The sequence below is a fragment of the Anarrhichthys ocellatus genome, unplaced genomic scaffold (genome assembly GCF_004355925.1).
Source record: "Anarrhichthys ocellatus isolate YVR2014 unplaced genomic scaffold, GSC_Weel_1.0 scaffold111, whole genome shotgun sequence".
NCBI lineage: Eukaryota > Metazoa > Chordata > Actinopteri > Perciformes > Anarhichadidae > Anarrhichthys > Anarrhichthys ocellatus.
The window spans coordinates 20,221-42,324 of NW_022280141.1; the positions used below are offsets into that span (position 1 = coordinate 20,221).

A 22,104-nucleotide genomic window follows, 5' to 3' on the forward strand; every position below is an offset into this window, starting at 1 on the left:
GGACAATGTGTTTTAGAAATGCTCAGGACTGGAGATAAAAACCCACTCTAGTTGTTACCCCCCCACTATGTTCTAACAATGACAAAGCAATGTAAAATGTCATTAAGCTGTGCCGATTGATATTGATGTGTAAAGATGCATCAGACCCGAGTGGTAAATTAAATTCACAATTGGCTAATTGTCACCGTTGCATTCAATTAAATTGGGGGAAAAGTTCATTTTCATAGCAGGAGATTGCTCTTCTTTTTAGCACAACAAATGAGAATCTCATCCCACTGTGTCACTTGTAGACCGTCATCAAAGCCTAACCTGCAAAAACCTTAAATTCCAAGCATCTCTTGTGGCAATGTAACCATTTAATATCTATTGTCCTTGAGCTCATTATCAAGCCTGGAGACAAAAAATGATTTGAGAAAAACACAATATGGCTCTTTAAAATCACACTGGAACTTGTTTATTCACCCTCTTTGCTCAGTGTATACACATACTTTAAAAATTGTTTTTTTTTTTTTTTTTTTAAAAGGATTTTGCGTTGCTTTGGTGAAGCTGATCATTGTCATTGTGTACTAATAGGCTTTGTTGCCAGTCTTGACCTGCTGACAGTAGTATTGAGCAGAACCGTCAGTGTATCCCTGATGTCCCATTGGTGTACACTGTTGAATGATCCCTCCCTCCGTACATCACTGCCTATTCAATGCAAAAACAAAAAAAGAAGCAAAACAACCCCACAAGGTTTGCAGAGTTTTTCTAGTTGAGCAATTAGTTTCGACATTGAGCAACATTTGGTTGGTCTTTAGGACAGCAAAACCTCTAAAACCTTCTTGGCTTTGTCCCTTAAAAATGAAGCAATACCTCCTTGTGGTCCTTCGTCACGGGTTGTGGCCTTAGTGTGGGTGTGGGCTGGACGTTCAGAGGCCTGAAGCGCTGAAGAAACCCAGCCACCAAAGCACCACAGAGAATATTTGTCCATCAGTCATACAACCTTCAGCCTCCGCTGACGAGTACAGCCTCTTTTCAACCACGACTAGTTGACTAGTTAACTAGTACGAACACTTTGCAAAAGCAGGTTTAGACAACTGCAGATTTACAATACTCATTATCTAAAAGAAATTTAAAAAAAAAAAAAAAATCGGGACACATTTTCACTGCTGTTCCTTACTTTGAACGAAGAAACTGGCGTGGCCATTAGTTCCGTGAGAAGCACAATTACAGCACTTTATTGTTCATAAATGCTAAGGTGGAAAATGAAAACATAAAACAAATACACACAATTCAAAGAACACAAATTGAACTCTCTTTTTTTGGAAAAAAAGAAAAAAAAATTAGCTTTCACTTTTGCGGATGTCAGTGTGGTGGTTACTGTTCGGTCTTGAGGGCGCAAAGAAACATCATCAACAGAAAGCAAGTAGAGTAAAGGCTAAAGAGCACAAGGCTGCAAAGGGTTCATGAGAGGCTGCTTTTAAACTGTAAGAGAAGAAGAACAGCTCGGCACCACGACTCTCAGAACAGAAATCACATAAACAAAAGGAAACTAAAAAAATAAAATCTAGTTCAAAGCAAAAACAAATCAATTATGTTATTTCATTTATATATAGATATATTATTTTGCAAAAAAACAAAACAAACAAACTAGGTTTTCGTTAAAAAATAAACTTAAACGTACGAGAAAATACCAGCCACCAAAGCGACAACTATGGTTAAGCATAACGATGTAGAACATATGAGGCTACCTTACATACAGGTAATAGCAAATATTTAAGGGTACATGTACGGCAACGTCTGTCCAAACATGTCTAAAAGACTGTACAAATTTACACTACCCATCTCGGATATAACTACATGGAAAAAAAAATGCTGCATTATCTGGTCAGCTTAAAAGCTTTACCTCACGACAACTCAATATTTTAAGCCACATTTACAAGTTCAGTGGCTAAATCAACATTAATAACTCCTTATCTCATGTAATAAAGTATAGAGAAGGCAAAAGAAAGAAAGAAAAATAACTAAATTCCATTTGTTTGGTGTGACTTCTCTGTTGTCTTTGCACCTCCCCTCCCACACGGGGGAGGAAACGTTAAAACTTTGATCACAAATCTTTACATGGATCCTAGCTGCTCGTTGAGTCCTGCCTTTAAAAGTCACTGGATGGCTTGTTTTGAGTTCTCTCCTCGTCGCTCCGTCCTTCGCAGATACCCAATGTAACTGGGCCGTGTCCGTCAGTTCAGGCGAGGCAGATTTGTTGGGGTGGATCAAATCTAAAGTGTCTCGCTGACTGTTTGAGTCTTTTGGTTTTTTTTTTATCAGTCAGACCTGCTGTTTGCCCAGCTGGGCCCCGTCTCTCCTGCTTCTTGCGGATGACGGTACAAACTTGGGAATAATGATGGGATGAGCGTCTCTTTCTTTAGCAGCCGGCCTTCCTGCGCCCTCTGCGGGCCCGAAGCCATTCTCCACATGTGCCTCTTCGTCGTCGTCGTCGTCGTCATCGTCATCATCATCTTCGTCGTCATCATCTTCATCCGACGTATCCTCTAGATTTGAAGCGCTCTTAGCCTCTGTCACCACCTCCATTCTCTCCTTAGCTCCAGTAAGCAGTTGGTTGCCATGGAGCTGTACCTCTCCCTCCTCATTATCCTTCTGCTGCTCTTCCTCATCACTGTCAGAGTCAATGGCGATGGGCTCTGAAAGGTCTAGAGGCATTTTTTGTGGTAGGGTGCTGTTGATTGTCTTGGTTTGGTCTCTGCTGGCACCGTTGGGTTTGGGGACGGATGGCGGTGCTTTTGTACCGACTACAGTCCCCGTTGGCTTTCCCCTGTGTGGCGGCGCCACGCCACCATTGGCGGCCACGAGCTCCCTGTGTTTCCGGAGCGCCTGCTCCGACACCCCTATGTGCGTGCTGGACGTCCGCCTCTTGTTGTGTCCGGCCTCGTACGAGCCATCCTGGACGAACGCCAGCTCGTGACTCACTTTGCTGAGCTCGTGCATACTGAACCCAAGCAACACGCTGGCGTTCTGGGTTTCGCAGTCCTGCACGCATTTCCTCCTTTTGTTGCCAAAGTGGCTGGAGATGTCCGACTTCCACAGCCACAGACTGGCGGCCAGCTTCTCCACCTCCCGTCGAGTGGGGTATGGTGCCTGATTGAAATACTGCGTTAGAAATGCCTTCCTGGACTCGTACGACTCGTTCTCGTGTCCTTTGGGGTCAAGAGCCAGAACTACAGGCTCGTCGGGATTTTCTACAAACGCCGATGGACCGTTGATGTCACGCGGGTGGGCCCTTTCCCCGGGCGGCCTCCTTCGTTTCGGCGCACTAGTGTCAGAGCTATCAAAGCTGGCCCGTTTCAGAGTGCTGCTCTGGGCTTGGCCGACCCGAGAAGAATTGGCCACCCGGCTGTCCTGCCCGTTTTGGGATTTCCCCACACCTCGACAGTGCACCAAGTGTAGGGTGATGGTGGAGGCCGTCATGTTACTCGTGTAAACCCCCAAGCAGTGAATACACTTGTAGGTCAGTTTCTTTTCTACAGGGTGGACTGTCTGGATCACCTGGTGCCTCTCTCTCAGGTGGTGGGCCAGTGAGTCCGAGATTGGGCCCTTGAGGATAGAAAAGCAAAGAGGACACAGTGTCTTGCCCACGTCCTTCTTGTAGGGCAACGTCATCTGTGGAGCGCTCTTGGCTGGTGCACCGTCAGCAGACCCCGAGGGCGTTTTAGGCGGATGCTGCGGCACCAGCCTCTTGCCTGATATTAGGGAGGCAGTCAAGGCTGCTGACAGGGATGCGTTGTTGTTCTGAGCGTGAAATGCCACCGACTCCTCCGGCGCATCTCTCATGTTGTACGTTGTGACGATCAACTGAACATTCTTGGGATTGCCCTGCTGCAGCGTGAGGTCGAAGGTCAAGGGGGAATCCATGCGCGGGCCGACGCTCTCATCCGGGTGAGACTGCCGCATGTGGGTCACCATCTTCTCGACGTCGTTGAAGGTGGCACGGCAGTGTGGGCAAGAGAGGCCGTGGATCAGCATGTGGTTTAGCAGCGTGTCGCTGGGGAGATAGCGGTTGCAGTAGAGACACTTGCTGGTGAAGTTGTGGATCTTCATGATGTAGTTGGCGACTGCGGGCACCTTCTCCGCTTTGTGCTCCTTCTCAAAGTGGGCGCTGTACACGTTCTCTGGGAAGAGCTCGTTGCAGATGGTGCAGATCTTCCACTTCTGGGTGTAGGATGAGCCGAGGACTGAGGAGCCACCTTTCTTGGCCGTGACGGAGGCGACGGTGGTCGCGGCCGCCTGGACGCGCGAGCCCAGAGAGTTAGATTTGAGTGAAGAGGCGGCGTTGACCACGACTTGAGTCCGCAGGCCGCTGCCTGAAAGAAGCTGCTTTGCTGCATGTGACTGCTGGGGTACAGAAACCTGCGCGTTTCCTGGTAAAGTAACCCTCACCTGCTGGCCGCCAATGGAGAACGACTGGGTGGTGCCGGCCTTTAACCGTATTCCGTCGTGTTTCATCCCGGAGAGGAAACTTTGAGCGTTGAAGCCCGTCTTTGAGGAGACAATGACCCGACCCAGCTGCTGTGAGCCGGGAGACCTGGTCGTGGCCATTACCGCACCTTTTGGGCCCATCCCGATGATGGTCTTGTCCCCCTGGGTTTTGGGGGGGATCATGATGATAGGTTTGGGACGGGGGACTATTACGCTGGTGTGTCCGATCATGGCGGTCACCTGGTAGCCAATCCTCTCGTGGTCCTCTATGACGTGTTGGACCAGTGCCTCGTAGGTCCTTGGGACAAACAGACACTTCTTGCAGTGAATCTGGTTACTGTTAACATTGTTTGTGTTATTGCTCTCTGTGGCTCCTGCTGAGCCACCATTCTGAGTCTTCTCCCCTGGTTTCACAATATAGGGCTGGGCCACTTGCTGGAAGTGTTCCCGGTAGATGTGCTTTCGCACCACATTGTACAAAGGGTCCCTGTAGGTGCACTTCTTGCAGTAGTACACCGCCTGTTCCACGCTGTCCCCGGTCCTTTTCAGCAGCCCGTCCTTCATCATGAGCCCGCCGGCTCCCGCCACCATTCCGCCGGGGCCCTGCCGCACGGTGCTGTTGGGCATGTGGAACAGTTTGATGTGCGTTTCCAGAGTCTTTTTGTTGCCATTGTAAGTGCAGTAGGGGCAGTTGAGCAGAATGTTGTTCTCAAAGTCCTCGCTGTGGACGTTGCGGAAATGGCTCTTGTACGCAGAGAAGTACTTGGAGGAAAAGAGGCAGCCAGTGCAGCAGAAGGGCTTCGATCTGTAGTCCTGGAGACACAGAGGTGAGAAGACAAAAAGCTTAACTTAACAAGTTCTTTGTCTGAGAGAATTAGAAATTACTACCTTTATACATTTTCTGTTTGAAAACACAGTCGATTCAGATATCAGCGTTGCAAAAAACAGAGGACACTTAGTTTGAGTGTGTCACACACCTGGACTTTGGTATGCGATGGTTCCCACATGCACACATCGTCCCAGGTAGTGTGCTTTATGTACACCTCTGGAGGAATATAGTCCTTATAGTCCTAAACAAAAAAGAAATTAAGATTAGTACTTGATGAAACGGAGACACAATCGCAACAAACTCCTTGTCCCGGAATGAAAAAATGGATGGTAAGATATTACAATATTTTGTATAACAGGTATACTATACTATACTATATTCTTGTTTATGTTTCTTTAGATCATTTAAAAACCTGTTTGAAAATGTGTGGCAGGATATGGGTATGTATGTACAGCTGTGTATGTATATGTATACGTGTAGGTACACACGTGGGTGTATACTGTACATGTATCGGTGATTATACATGTAAAAAGGGGAAAAAATGGAGAGGAATATTGACATATAGATGGACGTGAATAGTATTGTGAAACCTCATCTTTATATTTTTCAGCTTTAATCATCGAGTTATTTCCCATGTTTACATAAGACGAATTATGAGATGATAAAATATTTGCTTATCCCTCTCAATAAAAAGGGAATATTTAAATAATTTAAATTAAAAAAAAGGCACATCAGAAAGGAAACGTATGCGTTTCAAAATGTATTTAAAAAAAAAATTCTAAATTGTGCTCTGTTCCCAGCTTTCTTTTGTCCTTTGGGACACACATTTACTTTATGTTAAGGCTGGAAAATAAGTCAATATTTTTTACTTATGGTTTCTATAATCTTACTGCGTGGATACAGGTTCTGGCTCATAGTCCTCATGTGTAAAAGAATGACATTCCTAACCAAACCTGTCAAACACTGGGAACTGTGACGGAGACCTCATCTAACCCCACCCTGTCTGTAGAATGCTTCATGTCAGTGCCTTGGCCCGGATGCTGATTTATGTAAAGTCTTTGGTTTCTGCTTTTAAGCCTGAAGAGTTTATTTCTCCTACATTAAGTGAGATCGAATGAGGACAGGATGTCGATGAGTGTGTAGTAAGATTAATGTGAAGGCCTATTCGTTTTATTACATGAGTCCAGGTCATAGATTCCTATCACCGTACATTCTCTACATTTACGCAGCGCTGTCAGGCACACGATTTACGCGTCCCACACTGAGCCAAATGGAAGAGCAATCTCAATCCAAAACTGACCTTATTATTAAACCAAAACAAATTTTCCACAGGTACACCAATGCTACAAATATCCAAACAAGAACCATTCTCAACCCTCAGCTGGAGATGAAGGTGACGATGGTGGGCAATATGAATTTGATGATAATCAAAGGCAGAGGAATGCGTACAGTGTATCGTTCTTAAGGCAAAGCCATGACCACAAAGGAACCGTAGAATGGGCCGTCGCGACCGTCGTCATGAAAACACGCTCACCTCTAGGTGGTCTCTACAGAACTCCAAGCCGATGTCTCCCAGGACCCTCTTGACATTTTTCCTCGCTTTCCGCAGACTGCTCAGGTTATTGACGGGGAGCTGGAACATTCTGCCCACCTGGATAGAAAAGACACATGCAGCAGCATGTTATCAACAGGTGGAGGGTACAATTACAACGGATGCCTGTCAGCTGAACTGCAAGTCAGGGAATAGACAGTTTTGCTGAAAAGGACCTTTAACTTGATAACACCAGCTTTCAGATATGAAATACACATTTGACGTAATGGCTTTTTGGCATTTAGACATAGTTGTCCGTTTCAACCCACAATCCAAGACTGAAGGGCCAATGGATCTGTGGTGGGAATCAGCACAAAAAAAAGAAAAAAAAAAAAAAGAAAACTCAATTTGAAAGGGAGAGAGTGGATGAATAAGCAACCAGTGACTGGCTGGATTCATCTGTGAGAAACACAGATACACTGCTCTACAGCTATACCAGGAGTTGAGGGTGAACACGTTAACTGATTACACAAGTATCAGATAAAACACAAATTACAAAGAATTTTGGTTCGTTACTGAAATAACGCATTTTTTCTTTTGTTACTTTTCTATTATTAAGCTGCTTAGTATCTAAATTACTCAAAATATGAGGCGACGCAAAAATGGAAAGCATATTTTCAGTTTCGCCGACCCAAAGCTGATGCCTGGTTGCCAGCGGGGAAACTTTTAAAAGTTACTGTTGAGCCCTGTTCAGATGTGGCGACTAGTCACATCTGGAGCCATGTGACTAAAAGAGATGAAGTCGCTCCCCAATAGATTATCAATGCAAAGTGCACCCTCTTAAAGGGGTATTCAGAGCTGTTTTAGCGCAGGGGGCCGCCTGGGTGGGGGCGTGTTGCCTAAGGTATCGATGAGACTATGAAGAACGTTCCAGGAGGTCCAGTTTGGTTTGTGATACTCAGACAGGATTTAACAACTCTGTAAAGTTATCACAGTGGCAAACATTTAATCCACAGCGGCACAAGGCATGCATGCGGGCAACCTTGGAACCAGTCGGCTATCGGTCAAACGACGGTAAGCCTCTGGGGGCCGGGGGCTATATTTCTGGGGTTCCGGTGTATCCAGCAGATATCCGGGTCAAGACTTCCTATCTCGTGCGCTGCTCGTTGTTTACAGTCCGATTAGCAACTTCAGATGCCAGACTGGAGTTGGAGTTGAGAGGCGACGAGTTTGACCGGATTGTTTCACAAGTAGACAGTTTACAATAACTTTAAACCAATAAAAAGCTAAATCATCATCATCATCATAGCCGGAGGGTTCAGAGATTGCTTTCCATGTAACTGTATATAAGACCATAAACCATATTATGCTTCACGGTCTATTTGACTCTAAATGGACCATCATTCACCAAATGAACATCATGCTGTATTGAAGAAGACTTGAAACTAGAGATTGAGACCATAAACTCATGTTTACTGAGGTAATGAATCAAGAGAGTAGAGTCATTTTCTCATAGACTTCTATACAACCAGAGCAGTCGCCCCCTGATGGTCAGTAGAGAGAATGCAAGTTTAAGACACTTCCACATGGAACCAGAGGTATCCATCTGGCCGCAACACATTCCTACCAAAACACAGCAATGCGCCAGCAAACGCAGGGCAGAAGGAGACCGCTAGCTGTAAACATGGATGAAAACAATGCAGGATTTAAATTATGAAAAAAGAAGAAGAAACAAAAACAGCTTTACAAATGTTTAAGAAAGGAAATGCACTCAATACGTTTGTTGAAACCCAAGGATACACAATCTGTTTTGGTGAGAAATACTGAAACTTAACATTCAAACATTAAACAACTTCCGTTTGTTTCAAAGGACAAAAGCCAGTGCTCAATGGTTTATTTGCGATAACTACAGTTTAGATGTTGCATTGTCCGTACTTAAACTAATACTTTTTTTGTGACAGCCTATTCAGAGTTTGACCTGGCCAAACCTCACTTAGCTGTGTGTAGTAGAAGGAAAGGTTGCTCATTGACAGACGGACCCACTTGGTCGCATACAAACCACCCTCCACCTATTCATAGAGTTATTATCACCACCATTTAGTTCAGCAGGAGTAAAGGCACCTTTTGCCAGAGGAAATAACACAGGCTGTTTGACTCACTGTCCAAAGTGGCTGTCTCTTTAAGTTTCCATTCAAGTCAGAGCTTCATGTAGTGGGGGTCAAAGGTCACCGATGCGTGATGACATGAAAGGCAGCTCAGGGACAACAAACAGCACAGTCCCAAACAATTCCTGCTAACAACTCAGCTTATTTCCCTTTTAGACAACACCAAACGGAGACGGGGAACTGAGCGTGTGTGGTTCCACCAACTGTTGGCCTAGTGAGGAGCCCAGAGAACCGGAGACATCACTGCCTGTTCGTCTCACTGTCTTGCCTGCCTGCTGTCTGTCTGTCATTCAGAAGTGTGCAAGTGCTAGAGTGAGTGAAAGAGACACATACCCATGACCACTTCCCCTCCCTGTCTCCCTTTCCTGCTTCCTCCCATTACTTGCAGATGGCGCTAGAGAGGAGCTCCATTATGTAAGCCTCCCTACACTCCCTGCCTGCCCCCTTTTCTCTCTCCCTGCCTCGCAATACCATCACAGAATGGCGCCTCCTATTGAGTCAGCAGCAGCCTCTACAATATGTCTGCAGTGGAGGGGGAGGGATGGAGGGAGAGATGTTGGAAGGGAGGAAGGGGAGGGACAGAAGGAGCGAGAGAGATCAGTGAAGGGGGAGGGGAGTGCGAGATAGGATGAGGGAGCTGGGAGGAAGGGGAGGGAGAGGGGAGGGAGAGAGAGGGGGGAGGGAGAGAGAGAGGAGGAAGGGAGAGAGAGGGGGAGAGAGAGTAGAGGAGAGGGAGAGAGGGGGGAGAGAGAGTAGAGAGAGAGAGAGTAGAGGAGAGAGTAGAGGGAGAGAGAGTAGAGAGAGAGGAGAGAGAGTAGAGAGAGAGGAGAGAGAGTAGAGAGAGAGAGGAGAGGGAGAGAGGGGGAGAGAGAGTAGAGGAGAGGGAGAGAGGGGAGGGAGAGAGGGGGGGAGAGAGTAGAGGGAGAGAGAGAAGAGAGAGAGGAGAGAGAGTAGAGGGGAGGGAGAGAGAGAGGGGAGGGAGAGAGAGGGGGAGGGGAGCGAGTGAGCGAGGGGAGAGATGAGAGGAAAGGAGAGAGGACAGAGAGTGAGCGACGGAAGTAGAGGGGCGGGTGGGATGGGGAGGCAGGGGAGGTCGGACAGACAGGCTCAGAGGAGAGGGATGGGAGAGTGAGGGAAGGAAGGAGGTGGGGGTGGGGGTGGGGGTGGGGGAGAAAATGGAAGAGGGCGAGAGGAAGAGGGGGCGAAGGATAGCCAGGGGAGGGGAGGGTGGTGGGAGGAAGAACAGGGAAAGAGAGAAGAAAAAAAAAAAAAAGCAAAGGACAGGCTGAGTAGGAGGGAAGGGAGGGAAAGAAGGAAGCGGTGAGGGAGGAGAGGCGTTAGGAGGCTGCTCTGCTCTGCTGAGGGCTGCTGGCAGAAAACAGGTTTCCCCCTTCGCCTGTGTTGTCAAAGAAAAGAAAAAAGGCCTACAAACCTTCAACCACACTCAGTCCTCCACTGGGACATGATGACCTGTGTTCTGGTTGACTACTGCCGTTTACAATTCAGTGAGGAATGAAGCTCCTGGTGACATCCATTCACACAGATACCAGAAAAAAGTTTGGGATGCTTGAAATGCACCGGGGTTAGTTGTGACAGCACGTTCAACACCTGACTGTAGCCTTGAGCAATACACGTGCGGAGGCTGTCTGTGTACCAGTGTGTGGGGTTGATGCTAGTAATCGTGATAATAATATTATTATAATAACATAATCTGACACCTGTCCTGACCAAAGTGACAGCCCTCCCTCAAACACGAGGCGCGCGTGCATCACAACCCCGGTGTCACCTGTCTGAACTCTGATCACCTGATGGTTTAGGGTTTTTTCAGGTTTAAGACTTACAATTTATCAAAAACATCGTATGACTGCTACGCCACAATCTGTGCGTGGTTGTGGATATTACATCACGTGTCGCCCAGGACTAAACTCTGCTGTACAGTAATAGTGTTGCTACACTTTCAATATTCGTAGCATTTCTCGCATTGAAAAAAACCGTCAACTTCCACGATCTGCCGTGGGAGCTATTGGCCGTGGACACGAACCAAATCGCGCGGCGAGGTGACGTTGGTGTTAGTGGATCTAAGCTCCGATCAACATCTGGCAGTATCCAGATCGATAGGCTTTGGCAGGGAGCTGCTGCCGCTGACAAAGAATGGGGACACTCCGCGCTGAGTTAGCATGCTAAGCTAGCCCAACTCGCATCAACAACACGGGCTGTTCGTAAACTAATGTTAATGCTGCCATGTCTGTCCTCAATTTACCACAAAGGACAATCGCTCGCATTTTAACCTGGCTGGTCGTAAGCAAGTATAACGTAACCGGAGAAGTGATTCAATTAGAGGCTACGTTGAAGCCCCCCTGACCTAAACGTTAGCTATATTGCCAAGTTACCTTCGCTGTAACGTGAATCCACGGCCACCTATCGCATCACCGCAGGTAGCCACGGCTAACGGAGAAACTCTGCGTTGTGACAAGTTTACCTGCTTTCACATCCAGTGCTCCCGTCTGAGTGAAGTGTGTCACCTCGGAATGGCTGAGAGACGATGTGTGGACACTTCCACGGTCTTCCCAGCTATCTCGGTAATATCCTTTCAGGTGACAACTATCTTCCCTCGGTCGACCCTCCAGACCGGACTCTCCCTCGCCGAAAAGGGCTATCCTCTTCCCTCTGGTCGGCAAATGGGAACAGAAAGCCTCTGAGCCTCATTAGAACATTAAAACCTCCATTCCCTTGAGTGGTGAGGGCGGCCGCATGTCCTATTGTTGGGAACAGCTACCGGCGGACCCACTCTTTCAAATGGATAGCCTTGGGTCTGCCTACGATAGCCTGGCAGCCGACAGCGTTATGCCCATTCTTCTCTCTGACAGACAATACACATCCAGCCTAGAAACTGCCCTATCCAAAATGGCGCAAATAAAAGGGGCGGAAGTGACATCTACTTGATTAGCATAAATAATCTCATTGTGAGATCCTCGCGAACTCGGTCGGCTCATTAAAACTCTTAATTGGTCCATCAATCAATTTGGCCAATTAAGCGAACGTCAGTTGAAAAAAAAACAACCTTGTACCTCAAAAACTGCGGCGAGCCTCTGGTTTCTGTGTTCGAGTCTGTGAGGTAAACAACCCCACACAGTAGTGGCGGGAACCGGCCGACAGCGGGCGTCCTTCTGGAGTGGGTTTCTCCGGTTTGAGCGCATGCGCGATTTGGCTACATCTGGTGCCCCCCCCTCCCTCCCCTGCGGAGCCTCGGATGTACACAATGCCTCAGCACTCAGCTGTGGTGGTATCAACGGGTTGGGCCAACGGTAGGTGGCGCTGTACTACACTACTGCTAGTAAATGCCAATTCTGCCAAACTGACCGGGACTACTTTCCTGCCCGTTGCCTGTTGAAGGGCAGCTCCAAGACCAGTACTGTGAATCGGCCCTTCATCTAGTGCGACACTGCATTTAAATGGTTAAACCCATGGTTACATTTTTCCATCAGCTGAGGTTCATTCTTGCCCCATTACACCCTTCATCCTCACTCATCACATAGTGCCGACCCCCCTCCATATCTGCCACTTCGTGTGCATTGGGGGTTCTTATTAATGCTATTATAGTACCTGACTGACACTAGGCTTGCTGTATGGTTATTTGACTGAACATGTTAACATAGGAATATGCAACATTTAACTTGCTTTTGACACAGGACCCCTCTTAAAGACAGGGCTTCAGGATCATTTAAGTGGAAGACCCAATTTCAGGCCTCAGTCGATACCCTCAAGGTGCATAGTCCATGATGAACTTTAACATAAATAGACACAAAACACAACAGGCCTTGATAATCCAGCCTTGCACATGACATTTCATTGGTGAATGGAGTAAAGTAGGATGTTAATTGTCTATACAATTTTTTTTTTTTTAATCCATTAATTCATATTCATCCTGCTGCAACCTGCTGGATGACATTTCCATTAGTGTATTTGAGGCGATGTACAAGCTGGTACCTGTTGAAAGCTGCTGCCTCAGCAAAGAGTGTCACACACCATGTGCAGGGGAGGCGATGTGGTGGATAGACTAAGAAGAAGCTAGTAAGTGGACCTTTTGAGGGGTTTTTTTTTTAGTCAAACTACTGTTTCAACGGTCAGGAATGAACTTAAGCATTCAACTATTTTCGACATTATCAGAATGATCCAGGACGGGTTTGGACTGGATGCTCATGAAGGTTAAAAACTTTGGAGGGCATTGAGTTAGTTGAACCTGCTCGTGTTCAGAGAAATCAGCTCTGATCTTGGCAGCCGGTTGATCTCCATAACACATTTAGGGTTTTGACTCATTGTAAAAAAAAAAAATAAAAAGATCACAAACAGAAAAAAACTGAGCCAACAATACAAACGGTTTAATTTGATACAAACAACCACAGGTGTAGCAGTATAACGTGTACATACACCCATCTGACAGCCGTGTTTCTGTAGAGTTCAGCTGTCTGGACTGGGAATGATGAGACACTATGCGCTCTGTTCAGGGGCTGATGGGAATGTAAAGCACTATGTTCCTTCAGTATTCGGGGACGACTACTGACAGCAAATTACTTTATATTTAAGCCTCCCTTGTCGTTTGCCGTCATGTCACAGTCTGACCACAGGCATGTGGAGCCTTTTCCCTTCCATTTAAATTCTAATGCTGCTGTATTAAAGACAGCGACTTTAAGACTGGAAGGAGCACTATATGACTGTGGGACGTCCAAACTGAGTACTGATCATGTCGTGGCGAAGAGGGTGATCAGTCCTTTCACGAATGACACGATCTCGTTCCCTCCGAGTTTGGACTCTCCATAAACTCGATCCACAAAGGAAATGGGTACCTGTTTGGAAGAAGAAGAAGAGAGGATTGTTTTGTTTTCTTCAATGTGCATCGTAAAAATCACAACTCTGGCTTCCGATTTAGATCTTGAGGGGTTAAGCGAAGCTAAAACTTAATGATATTTCTGGGCAGATTCTCTGTTTTTACATCGCTTATTGTTATGAAAACATATTTAAAAATCATATTGAAAGCCCATCACAGTTTAAGCCCCACCATCATTAGGTCAGTTCTTTATGTTTTGGAAAAGTCATGGACCCTTGCTTCACAGATGTATCATAAAGTATGTGTTGTTCTGTGAGTGGGGCGACGTCAGGTCTTCACTTGGAATAGTGATTCATAAGACATGGCTTTAAAAAAGACCTGGGGCCATTCCATGAAGCGACTTAAGCATCAGGTATATTTCAGTTAGTCTGACTAACCTTAGTAAAAATAGTTGCTCAGATACCGACCGTTCCAATGAACATAACTTTTCTAGGATGGCGTGATGGAACCACTTAGCCCCACCTGATATGTTAGGTTCATTCAAGTCAGGTTTTTGGGGGTTTTTTTTTGGTTTTTTTCTTAGCTTGCTTTATGGTCATTTACAATGCTGAGCAAAGGTGTCTGGGTAAAACATAGTTTCCCCAAATCCCAACAACAAAATCGTGGCTGGTGAGCCATGAAATTAATGTTAAACCCTGCCTACAAGTCATGTGATGACACAAGACAGCTTTTTCAGGTCATATTACCCAACAGCCATAGTGTCTGGACATAAAAATCTGCCTCTAAGTCATGGAAATGTATTGTAGTCTCTCGAGTCCATTCATTATTGTCATAATGAATTCACATGTCTGAGTGTAGTGCTTTTAAAGATAGACAAAGACCAATGTCGTCTGGATGCAGAAACAGCAGTGAAATTAACCTTTTTTGTTTCACAAACCTGAAAGTGGGTTTAAAAACTGATTTCTAATGCTTTTTCACATCCGATGAAAAACGGAGAATCTAAAGAAATATCATCGCTACATACCTTAATGTGTACTAGGTAAATACATAAAAACACGAATGAATGAATGAATTCGGGCCTCACTTCTCCGACTGTGTAGTTGAGCTGTCTGGCGCGGACGATCATCTCCATTTGAAAGACGTAACCTTTGGACACGCACCGCTCAACCAGACTGTCCAACACCGCCCTCTTATACAGCCTGACATCAGTGAGGGGAAAACAACACAGCAGGTGTGTGTGAGAAAACACATCCCCGTGCATGTGGAAAAAGTCAGTGGCACGAGCACCACTTACCTGAAGCTGCCCGTGAGGTCTGAAGCACCGGGTCTCAACAACACTTGAGACAAAAAGTTAGCTCCCCGACTGTGAACGAGAGAAGGAGACAGAAGACGGAAAGGGAAATCAAAGCTCAGCCTCTTGTCTCTCGTAAGACGGGTAAGCGCTGATGGTGACGTGCAGCTACCTGATGAGTTTCCTGCGAAGGTCCCAGCCGTATACGCCCCCACTCCCCTGGTAACGAGTACCAGACACCAGGTCGTAGTTACCTTCCTTCTGCTTTCTGACAAACAACACAAAACGGTTTTAAATAGAAGATTTCTACACAATTTCTCTGTCATTTGTGGCACTGTAGCTAAATGCTGTTGTTTATATATTCAGAAATTGATTTTGTGTATACAAATCAAAGTAAGGTACAAAATAAATAAATAACAAAATCACAGGATAAAGGAATGGAAATTAAAACACTTACTCAATAAATTCTGGGATGAATTTCGGCTGAAAAGAAAAAAAGTCAAAGAACAATCAAATAATATTCCGTCCAAAATGATTCACATAATATTGAAATTACATGAAAGAGTATTTGAAATTGTAGGCATGATAGAGAGGAGAGTGTTGATAAAGAAAATGGAGCAGGTAAACTCACATCTCCGATTCAAATACTAACAAAATTGCGATTCAGTGAATCAGTCATAGGATCAGCTGGGGCTAAAATGATAAGATGATTAATGGATTTGTCGTTAAAACTAGTCGGTAACTACTTTGTCCATCGATTAGTCATTAATCATCAATCTTTAAACTGCTTCAACGTGAGGATTTGCATCTTTGTCTCGTATGACGATATATTTTTAGGGTTTAGACTGTTGTTCGGACAAACCAAGTAATTTGAAGACTGCGTGTTGGGCTTTAGGAAATTGTAGATTTCTTTCTATATTTTTCTAACATTTTATAGACCAAACAATGAACCAATTGTTGTAAAACAACAACTGGCAGACTAATCAATAATGACTATTTGTTGACCCTCGTATCAGCTTCATGTGTTCATGTGGGCCTATTGTAGACACACAATGGAACCAGCTCGACTCACATGATGGGAAAGATCTGCGTCCATGATAAAGATGAAGTTCCCAGTAGCATGCTTCATGCCATGTATGTACGCAGTGCCTTTGGAAGGAAGCAGAAGAGCTCATCAGTCGTTGGCAAAGGTTACTAGAACATAGAATACACAGTTTTTAACACAGTTTTGAACTTACCGAGGCCTAGTTTCTTCGCTCTTGGCCGTAGAAGCTGAACCACAGAAAAGAGAGATTAGGAGTCTGCATAAAGATCCCATATACCATTATCTTACTAGAACCAACAGTTAATGTTACAGACAAGCTATATAGGAAAACAATGTAAATCATACGTTAGTGGTTGTCTCTATGAAGATGTTAATCAATTCTAATACTTTACAACATTGCAAGAAATGCATTGTTTGGTTCCTCACAAAGGAGGTATCTGCAACGCGAACCCCAGCGTCATCACTGTAGGGCGGGGGTTTCTTAACTCACTATTTTATCCTCTCCATAGATTTTCTGCAACTGCTCTGCCACCTCCAGTGTCCCATCCGGGCTTCCGTCGTCAATGACAATTATCTCGTACTTATAGCCGCTGTAAATACAACACATTCAACTGAGTTATATAATGTTTAAACCTTTAACACACACAGACACACACAAAGTAAATCCAAAACTACAAAAGTGGGCTGGAGCAAGCTAGTTCACTTGACAATAAACCTCGTTATTTTCTCCCTCTGGTTTGGTGACAGCTCATCACTGACAGGCATTAGCTAACTTACCACTACAGCAACGTTAGCTAGCTATAGCCGAGCAGCTTTGCTGGCTCCCCGGAACTCACCTTTCACCGAAATATTTCACCAGAAGCCACACTATCAAGGGTAGGTTTTCCCTTTCGTTGTAGGTCGGTAATAATATTGAGTATTTGTCCTCACTATCCCGGTTTGGGTGCGAAGTTTTTCGGCTTGCCATAGCGACGTGTATCTACGGCAAGATAACCACACTGCGTAACATTTAAAGTGTTCTACAACATCCTGTTTATGTTTTTCAAAATAAATTAAGATATCAGTGTAACTAGTTTGGTAAATAAAATGGATGTTTTACTGAATTACATGTTTTTCTGTCTAAAGAGCCATAGCCAGCCTGTTTACGTCAGCAATAGTGAAACATCACAGACAATAATCATAGAGAACATATAGCATAATTAGCTAACGTTAGTGTGTTCATCTCAAGTAATAGCATTACGTTCCAATGTAAATTTCACACTGATTCCGACACGGCCTGACCTCGCATCAATGATTATAGAAAATATTGCTTGGTGATACTTTCACCAGCTTATTACAACTACCCTTTAGGGCAGTGATTAAACATGGTTATCTTTATTTTGAAAAATAAACAAACATTTCTAAAAAACCGGAAACTGTACCACTGAGGCTAACATAATGAAGCCGTTGGGGATGGAACCGGAACTTCCATTGTGCTCTTCAAAATAGACCCCACTGGCAACAACTATCTCTTCGCCGCCGTTCCTACAAAGGACTTTGACATTATTATCTTTATTAATTCCTGCCAGCTATTTTATTTTCTCTTGGCCTCCACAGGGAGGTTGGAGGTAAGGTTGAGTCTCAGAACAGCAACCCTTGGACAGATTCAGTGGCACAATCCAAATGTCCCCCCTAAAGCCTTAAACCTTAAACCCTCAGGGATTTACATTACCTGGTAAGTGGTTGAGTGGGAGAGACTGAAGGCTTTAAATATTTATTTAATATTTTTTACTCTCTAATTTGAACGTCTTCCAGGCTCTTTCCTCACAAGATGAGAGGTAATTTCAGATAATCTATTGACAAAATAAAATATTTGATAACTAAATATCCTCTGATTTCATGTTTATTGAAGTGATAGGATGCTGACTTTGCCTAAGGGAGGGAGCAGTAAAAAAATAAAGGTAAACAAAGAGGATGGCTCACGTGTGTTCAGCCTGTCTTATTAAATTTACACAGAAACATTAAGGGTTGAAGATGGAACAAAAAATAAATAAATAAATGACATGAGAGGATATTTATTTATTTATTCATCAAATATTTGACTTTGTCATTGAAGCAGTTTTGACAAAAACGAGTAAATAGATTATATGAAGTTACCTCTCATCTTGTGAGGAAAGAGCCTGGAAGAAGTTCAAATCAGGGAGTATAAAGTATAAAATAAATACCTACAATTACACATCATATTTTTTGTTGTTTTCATGTTAACGTGATATGTTGCAGCAAAGTGCTGTCCCATTCCTATTCACACCATTTCAAGCTGTCAGTCTCTCACACTCAACCACTTACCAGGTGACATCAGTAAGACCTTGAGGGCTCAGGGTTTGAAGCTTTAGGGGGGACGTTGGGATTGGCCAGTGTCTTGCTTAAGGACACTTTAGCAAGACAATCTTGCTGTCATGCAGGAATAGAATTTCACTACACTAAAGTATCCTGTCGCTTAGCATAGACAAGTTTTGCAAGAAAAAAAAACAAAAAACAAAAAACACTTCATTAGACACATATTAATGAAATTTTATTAACAGGATAAAAAAAAATCTCACACACACACACACACACACACACACACACACACACACACACACACTATTGTTTATCACCTAAACCCCATTGAAACCAGAAAATGTAAACATGAATTTTCAATGCAAAAATCTACAGTATAAAATATCATAAATGAATAACTGCATTCAGTGAATATAATAAACATACAAATGATCATACACAAGACAAAGGACATTCTCACAGTATCATCGAGGCAGTTAAGGTTAAAATGGCAAATGAAATATGTAGAAATGTAACACAGATGGCTAAACTACTTGGCATTGATACAGTGCATGAATACATATACATAGTAATAAAAAGTTTCAGTGCGAATAGGGAGTATAAGACAGCACTTGACTGAATGAGAAAATACTTTCCTTTATGATGCTGACTGCTCTTTAAAACACTATTCTATATTAGAGAGCTTCCTACTTATTCTTGGTTCATTTCTCAGTCATTTGTTTTTTAAAGTCAAAGAAAATGGTAACATGAGGATCCGAGAGAGATCCTTCCTCTAGTGCTTCCTTTTCCACGATGAAGCTTGTGAGGCTTCCGCATCAGTCAGTGGCAAGTTCATCGCAGCAAACCTCTTTAGTGCTTCTTCTTTTCTTTTAGCTCCCTTCCTTATCTGGCATTTAGCTCCAAAGGAACCATAGTCATTTCAACCCGACGTCAGGCACCGTAGCGTTGCTAGCTGCTTGTTAATATCCTTTAGGGCTGGTAGCCATAATAAGGGTCTTCTTCTGTGTGAAGAGAGCACACACAAAGAGAGTCAACGTATAAGACCACTACTGTACTCGGTAGTGTTGGCAAATTGTTGTGGCAATAAATGAATGGCACATAACACACATGGTTTATGCCAATAAGCGTTTAACCACTCTAATTAACTTAACCATAACGTTAAAGCTGCTTTGATAAATGATTTCATATTATATAGGAGTAGTGACGAACCCACAGAGATTTATCCCCTGAGTTTGCAGTTACCCTCAGCAATACAGAGCTTTTTAAGCATCTCATTGTTTTGGCTTTATGTGCAACATTTTCTACAGTGTCTGCTGGATTTGTAATTAGGCAACCGTTTGCTCACACTTTTACCATTACAACACTGTATAAGTTCAATGTCAATGGTGCATTTACAGCTTGTTGCGCTGCCCAAAAGTGGTCAAAAAAATCTACTGTCTTCCTGTTAGTTAGCAAAAAAGACAGTAAATCTAAAAGTAATGGTTTGTTCTGGAAAATGGAAAGCAAGGGCTGTTAGACGTCTGAGGTAGATGTTGAGCAGTTTACCCAACACGTGAAATTCTTTACAGTTTTCATTCCAGAATAATTCCAGTTTCCTCATAGAAACCCTCTTTAACCACCCACTGCTACACACCAGTGAAAGGCTGCTGGACCGGGATCATCGTATCTTAATATTATCAGGCTGTGTGTCATTCGAGTTCGTGGACCTTTCCTGGTAGCTAACCTGTTTCCTGGGGAACCCGTTGGCAGCCTCCACTGCTGTCACACACACCCGATGGTCCACCCTCGCCTTGTTGTCCGGGAGGTCCGGCGATCCCTGCGGGTCCTGGTTTACCATCGTCTCCGTTGGAACCCAGGCTCCCCAGCTTGGACTCACCTGGAGGACCTGCGGACACACAGAAGGCACACATCAGTACAGGGTTGTGTGCTGGTGAGTCACGGTGGATGCATTATATTACAGTGGTATATACAAATGACTCCTAGAGAGGTACCTGCAAATCCTTTGACCCCTGTGGGCCCCTGGATATTGGTCCCTGCATCACCTTTCCCCCCTGGCAAACCTCTTCTTCCTGTAGAGAAAGCAGAGATTTGTCTGAGCGGCATAGACAAAGCTTACAATAATATTACACTGGAGTCTAAAAATCAGACAAATTCATAGTTTATAAATGCCCAGACTTTTATTTACAGTTGCTTGACAAACAATGAGAATTTGGTTGGATTGTTTTGGAGTCTTACCCTGTTCTCCTGGATATCCACCTCTGCCAGAGGTCCCCCTTGCGCCGACACGCCCCTGGGCGCCCCTGGCGCCCGGTGGGCCCTTGGGCCCCGGTATGCCAGGTTCCCCGGGGGGCCCAACCGGCTCCTCAATAGGAGCAGGCTTACGACTCATCTCGTTAATGAACATGTCGAGCTTCAACACCTCGTCTGAAAAACACACACAACTCGGAATGAAATATGTTTGAAAGTTACAATGAGCGAGTTAAATATGCAGATATCAGTGCTCGCTAAACTGACCACTTACTATGCACTAGCTGCTCACAGGCCTGTGTGACCAGTTGGTAGATCATGGCCATAGACTGAGGTTCCCCCTGTTACACATCAGCAGATTTAAACGAGAACCAAGTTTTTTTATGAAATGTAACTTATATGCATATCCACTGCAGTGAGAAGACTTATTATACAATTATAGCTGTAACGCACCTTCTCTCCACGCTCCCCTTTACCCCCCGGAAGACCCTGTGAAGCAACAGATACACGAGTATGAAGAGGATTACCAGAGCTTCTCCCTGATCTCTCACCTCCTCACCTTTCCCACTCCTGCAAAAAGCTAGATTGCATTTTAAACTCCATTGTCGTACAGTGGAATTTAACTGCAGGGAGATTATTGCATGGATTGTGATGACAAACTAAATTGTGTACTACTACGCAGAGGAAACAAGGTGACCGTCAGCTCTTCTTCATGCCCAGAAACTTTCATTTAAACGTAGTATGATTCATGTCCATCTGTACATCTGTTTGAAGCTCTGCAGGTCCGAGACAACAAGAAGTTTCCTCTGAGGAAGACTCTCCACTGGATCACAAGCTGTCAGTGCGTCACAATGGTGTGACGACCCCTGTGTCCTGGTTGCTGTCTATTCTGTGTTGCAGGACGTTAATCCTCTGCTGATGAGCCACACCTGAGCCTGCTGGAAGTACCAGCTATAAAGAGGCACCATCTGACCATGGCTGTGGTCCTCCTCTTTGGCTGCTCTACTCTCCTGGGCTGGCACGGCTGCTGCTTCATTGGATTGATTGATTGATTGATTGATTGATTGATTAGTTTAGTTTAGTTATTTGTTCGTTAAATAAATGTCTACTTATTGTTTTTCCACTCGTCTTGTCTCCCTTATGTTGCAGCCTTGGAGCCGGGTTGTAACAATGGGGAGAGCTCTGCTGTTGGAGGGTGTGAAAGAAGCGAGTGTGGTTGGACACAGACTCTCACTGGCCAACATTTAAGGTATGACAATGTATTCTTTCTAAAAGCCATCCTCTATCCAAGTGTGCCACAGGTGAGCGTAACCAGGGGATTAACAAAGGTGCCCCCCCCCCTCACCCCCTTAAGCTCGCAAGAGAGTGAATCTCCACCCCCT

At 44.6% G+C, this 22,104-nt stretch overlaps 3 protein-coding genes across 4 annotated transcripts in view; all 3 read right to left on the bottom strand.

Moving 5' to 3' along the window:
• Window positions 1–1,762: 1,762 nt before the first annotated feature.
• adnpb (activity-dependent neuroprotector homeobox b) lies at window positions 1,763–13,261 on the bottom strand. Its single transcript, XM_031876567.1, has 4 exons — window positions 11,475–13,261; window positions 6,834–6,950; window positions 5,448–5,540; window positions 1,763–5,283 (listed from the first exon to the last, which is right to left on the bottom strand). Exons 2-4 carry the CDS (start codon window positions 6,939–6,941, stop codon window positions 2,305–2,307), a joined length of 3,180 nt encoding a protein of 1,059 aa, XP_031732427.1. The 5' UTR covers window positions 6,942–6,950; window positions 11,475–13,261; the 3' UTR covers window positions 1,763–2,304.
• A 97-nt stretch (window positions 13,262–13,358) lies between these two features.
• On the bottom strand, window positions 13,359–17,173 carry dpm1 (dolichyl-phosphate mannosyltransferase subunit 1, catalytic). 2 transcript variants are annotated; one of them, XM_031876569.1, is made up of 9 exons: window positions 16,993–17,173; window positions 16,647–16,746; window positions 16,350–16,383; window positions 16,184–16,260; window positions 15,569–15,594; window positions 15,284–15,379; window positions 15,115–15,183; window positions 14,905–15,019; window positions 13,359–13,839 (listed from the first exon to the last, which is right to left on the bottom strand). In XM_031876569.1, the coding sequence occupies exons 1-9, from the start codon at window positions 17,121–17,123 to the stop codon at window positions 13,735–13,737; spliced, it is 753 nt and encodes a 250-aa protein (XP_031732429.1). In that variant the 5' UTR covers window positions 17,124–17,173; the 3' UTR covers window positions 13,359–13,734. The 2 variants fall into 2 exon arrangements, with proteins under 2 accessions (XP_031732429.1, XP_031732428.1); XM_031876568.1 differs by lacking the exon at window positions 13,359–13,839 and having other exon boundaries at window positions 13,859–15,019.
• Window positions 17,174–18,750: 1,577 nt separating this feature from the next.
• Window positions 18,751–22,104, bottom strand: part of slc35h1 (solute carrier family 35 member H1) — a 47,602-nt gene continuing 44,248 nt past the window's right edge. Inside the window, exons 46-51 of the mRNA XM_031876561.1 lie at window positions 21,176–21,211; window positions 20,997–21,063; window positions 20,711–20,899; window positions 20,467–20,544; window positions 20,199–20,360; window positions 18,751–19,476 (exon numbers count right to left, since the gene is read on the bottom strand). Of these exons, the coding sequence (XP_031732421.1) occupies window positions 19,445–19,476; window positions 20,199–20,360; window positions 20,467–20,544; window positions 20,711–20,899; window positions 20,997–21,063; window positions 21,176–21,211 (564 nt within the window). The 3' untranslated portion in view covers window positions 18,751–19,444. The remainder of the gene's footprint in view (window positions 19,477–20,198; window positions 20,361–20,466; window positions 20,545–20,710; window positions 20,900–20,996; window positions 21,064–21,175; window positions 21,212–22,104) is intronic.

Bases quoted from the DNA above. Each gene is read 5' to 3' on its own strand.
- adnpb (XM_031876567.1), bottom strand. From the start codon at position 6,941: ATGTTCCAGCTCCCCGTCAATAACCTGAGCAGTCTGCGGAAAGCGAGG. The intron at 5,541-6,833 runs GTGAGCGTGTTT...TTTTTTGTTTAG, and splicing joins TCTGTAGAGACCACCTAGAG to GACTATAAGGACTATATTCC. The intron at 5,284-5,447 runs GTGTGTGACACA...CTGTGTCTCCAG, and splicing joins CATCGCATACCAAAGTCCAG to GACTACAGATCGAAGCCCTT.
- dpm1 (XM_031876568.1), bottom strand. From the start codon at position 17,123: ATGGCAAGCCGAAAAACTTCGCACCCAAACCGGGATAGTGAGGACAAA. The intron at 15,595-16,183 runs GTGAGTCGAGCT...TTTTCTTTTCAG, and splicing joins ACGCAGATCTTTCCCATCAT to CCGAAATTCATCCCAGAATT. The intron at 15,184-15,283 runs GTAGCTGCACGT...TCTCGTTCACAG, and splicing joins CTTCGCAGGAAACTCATCAG to TCGGGGAGCTAACTTTTTGT.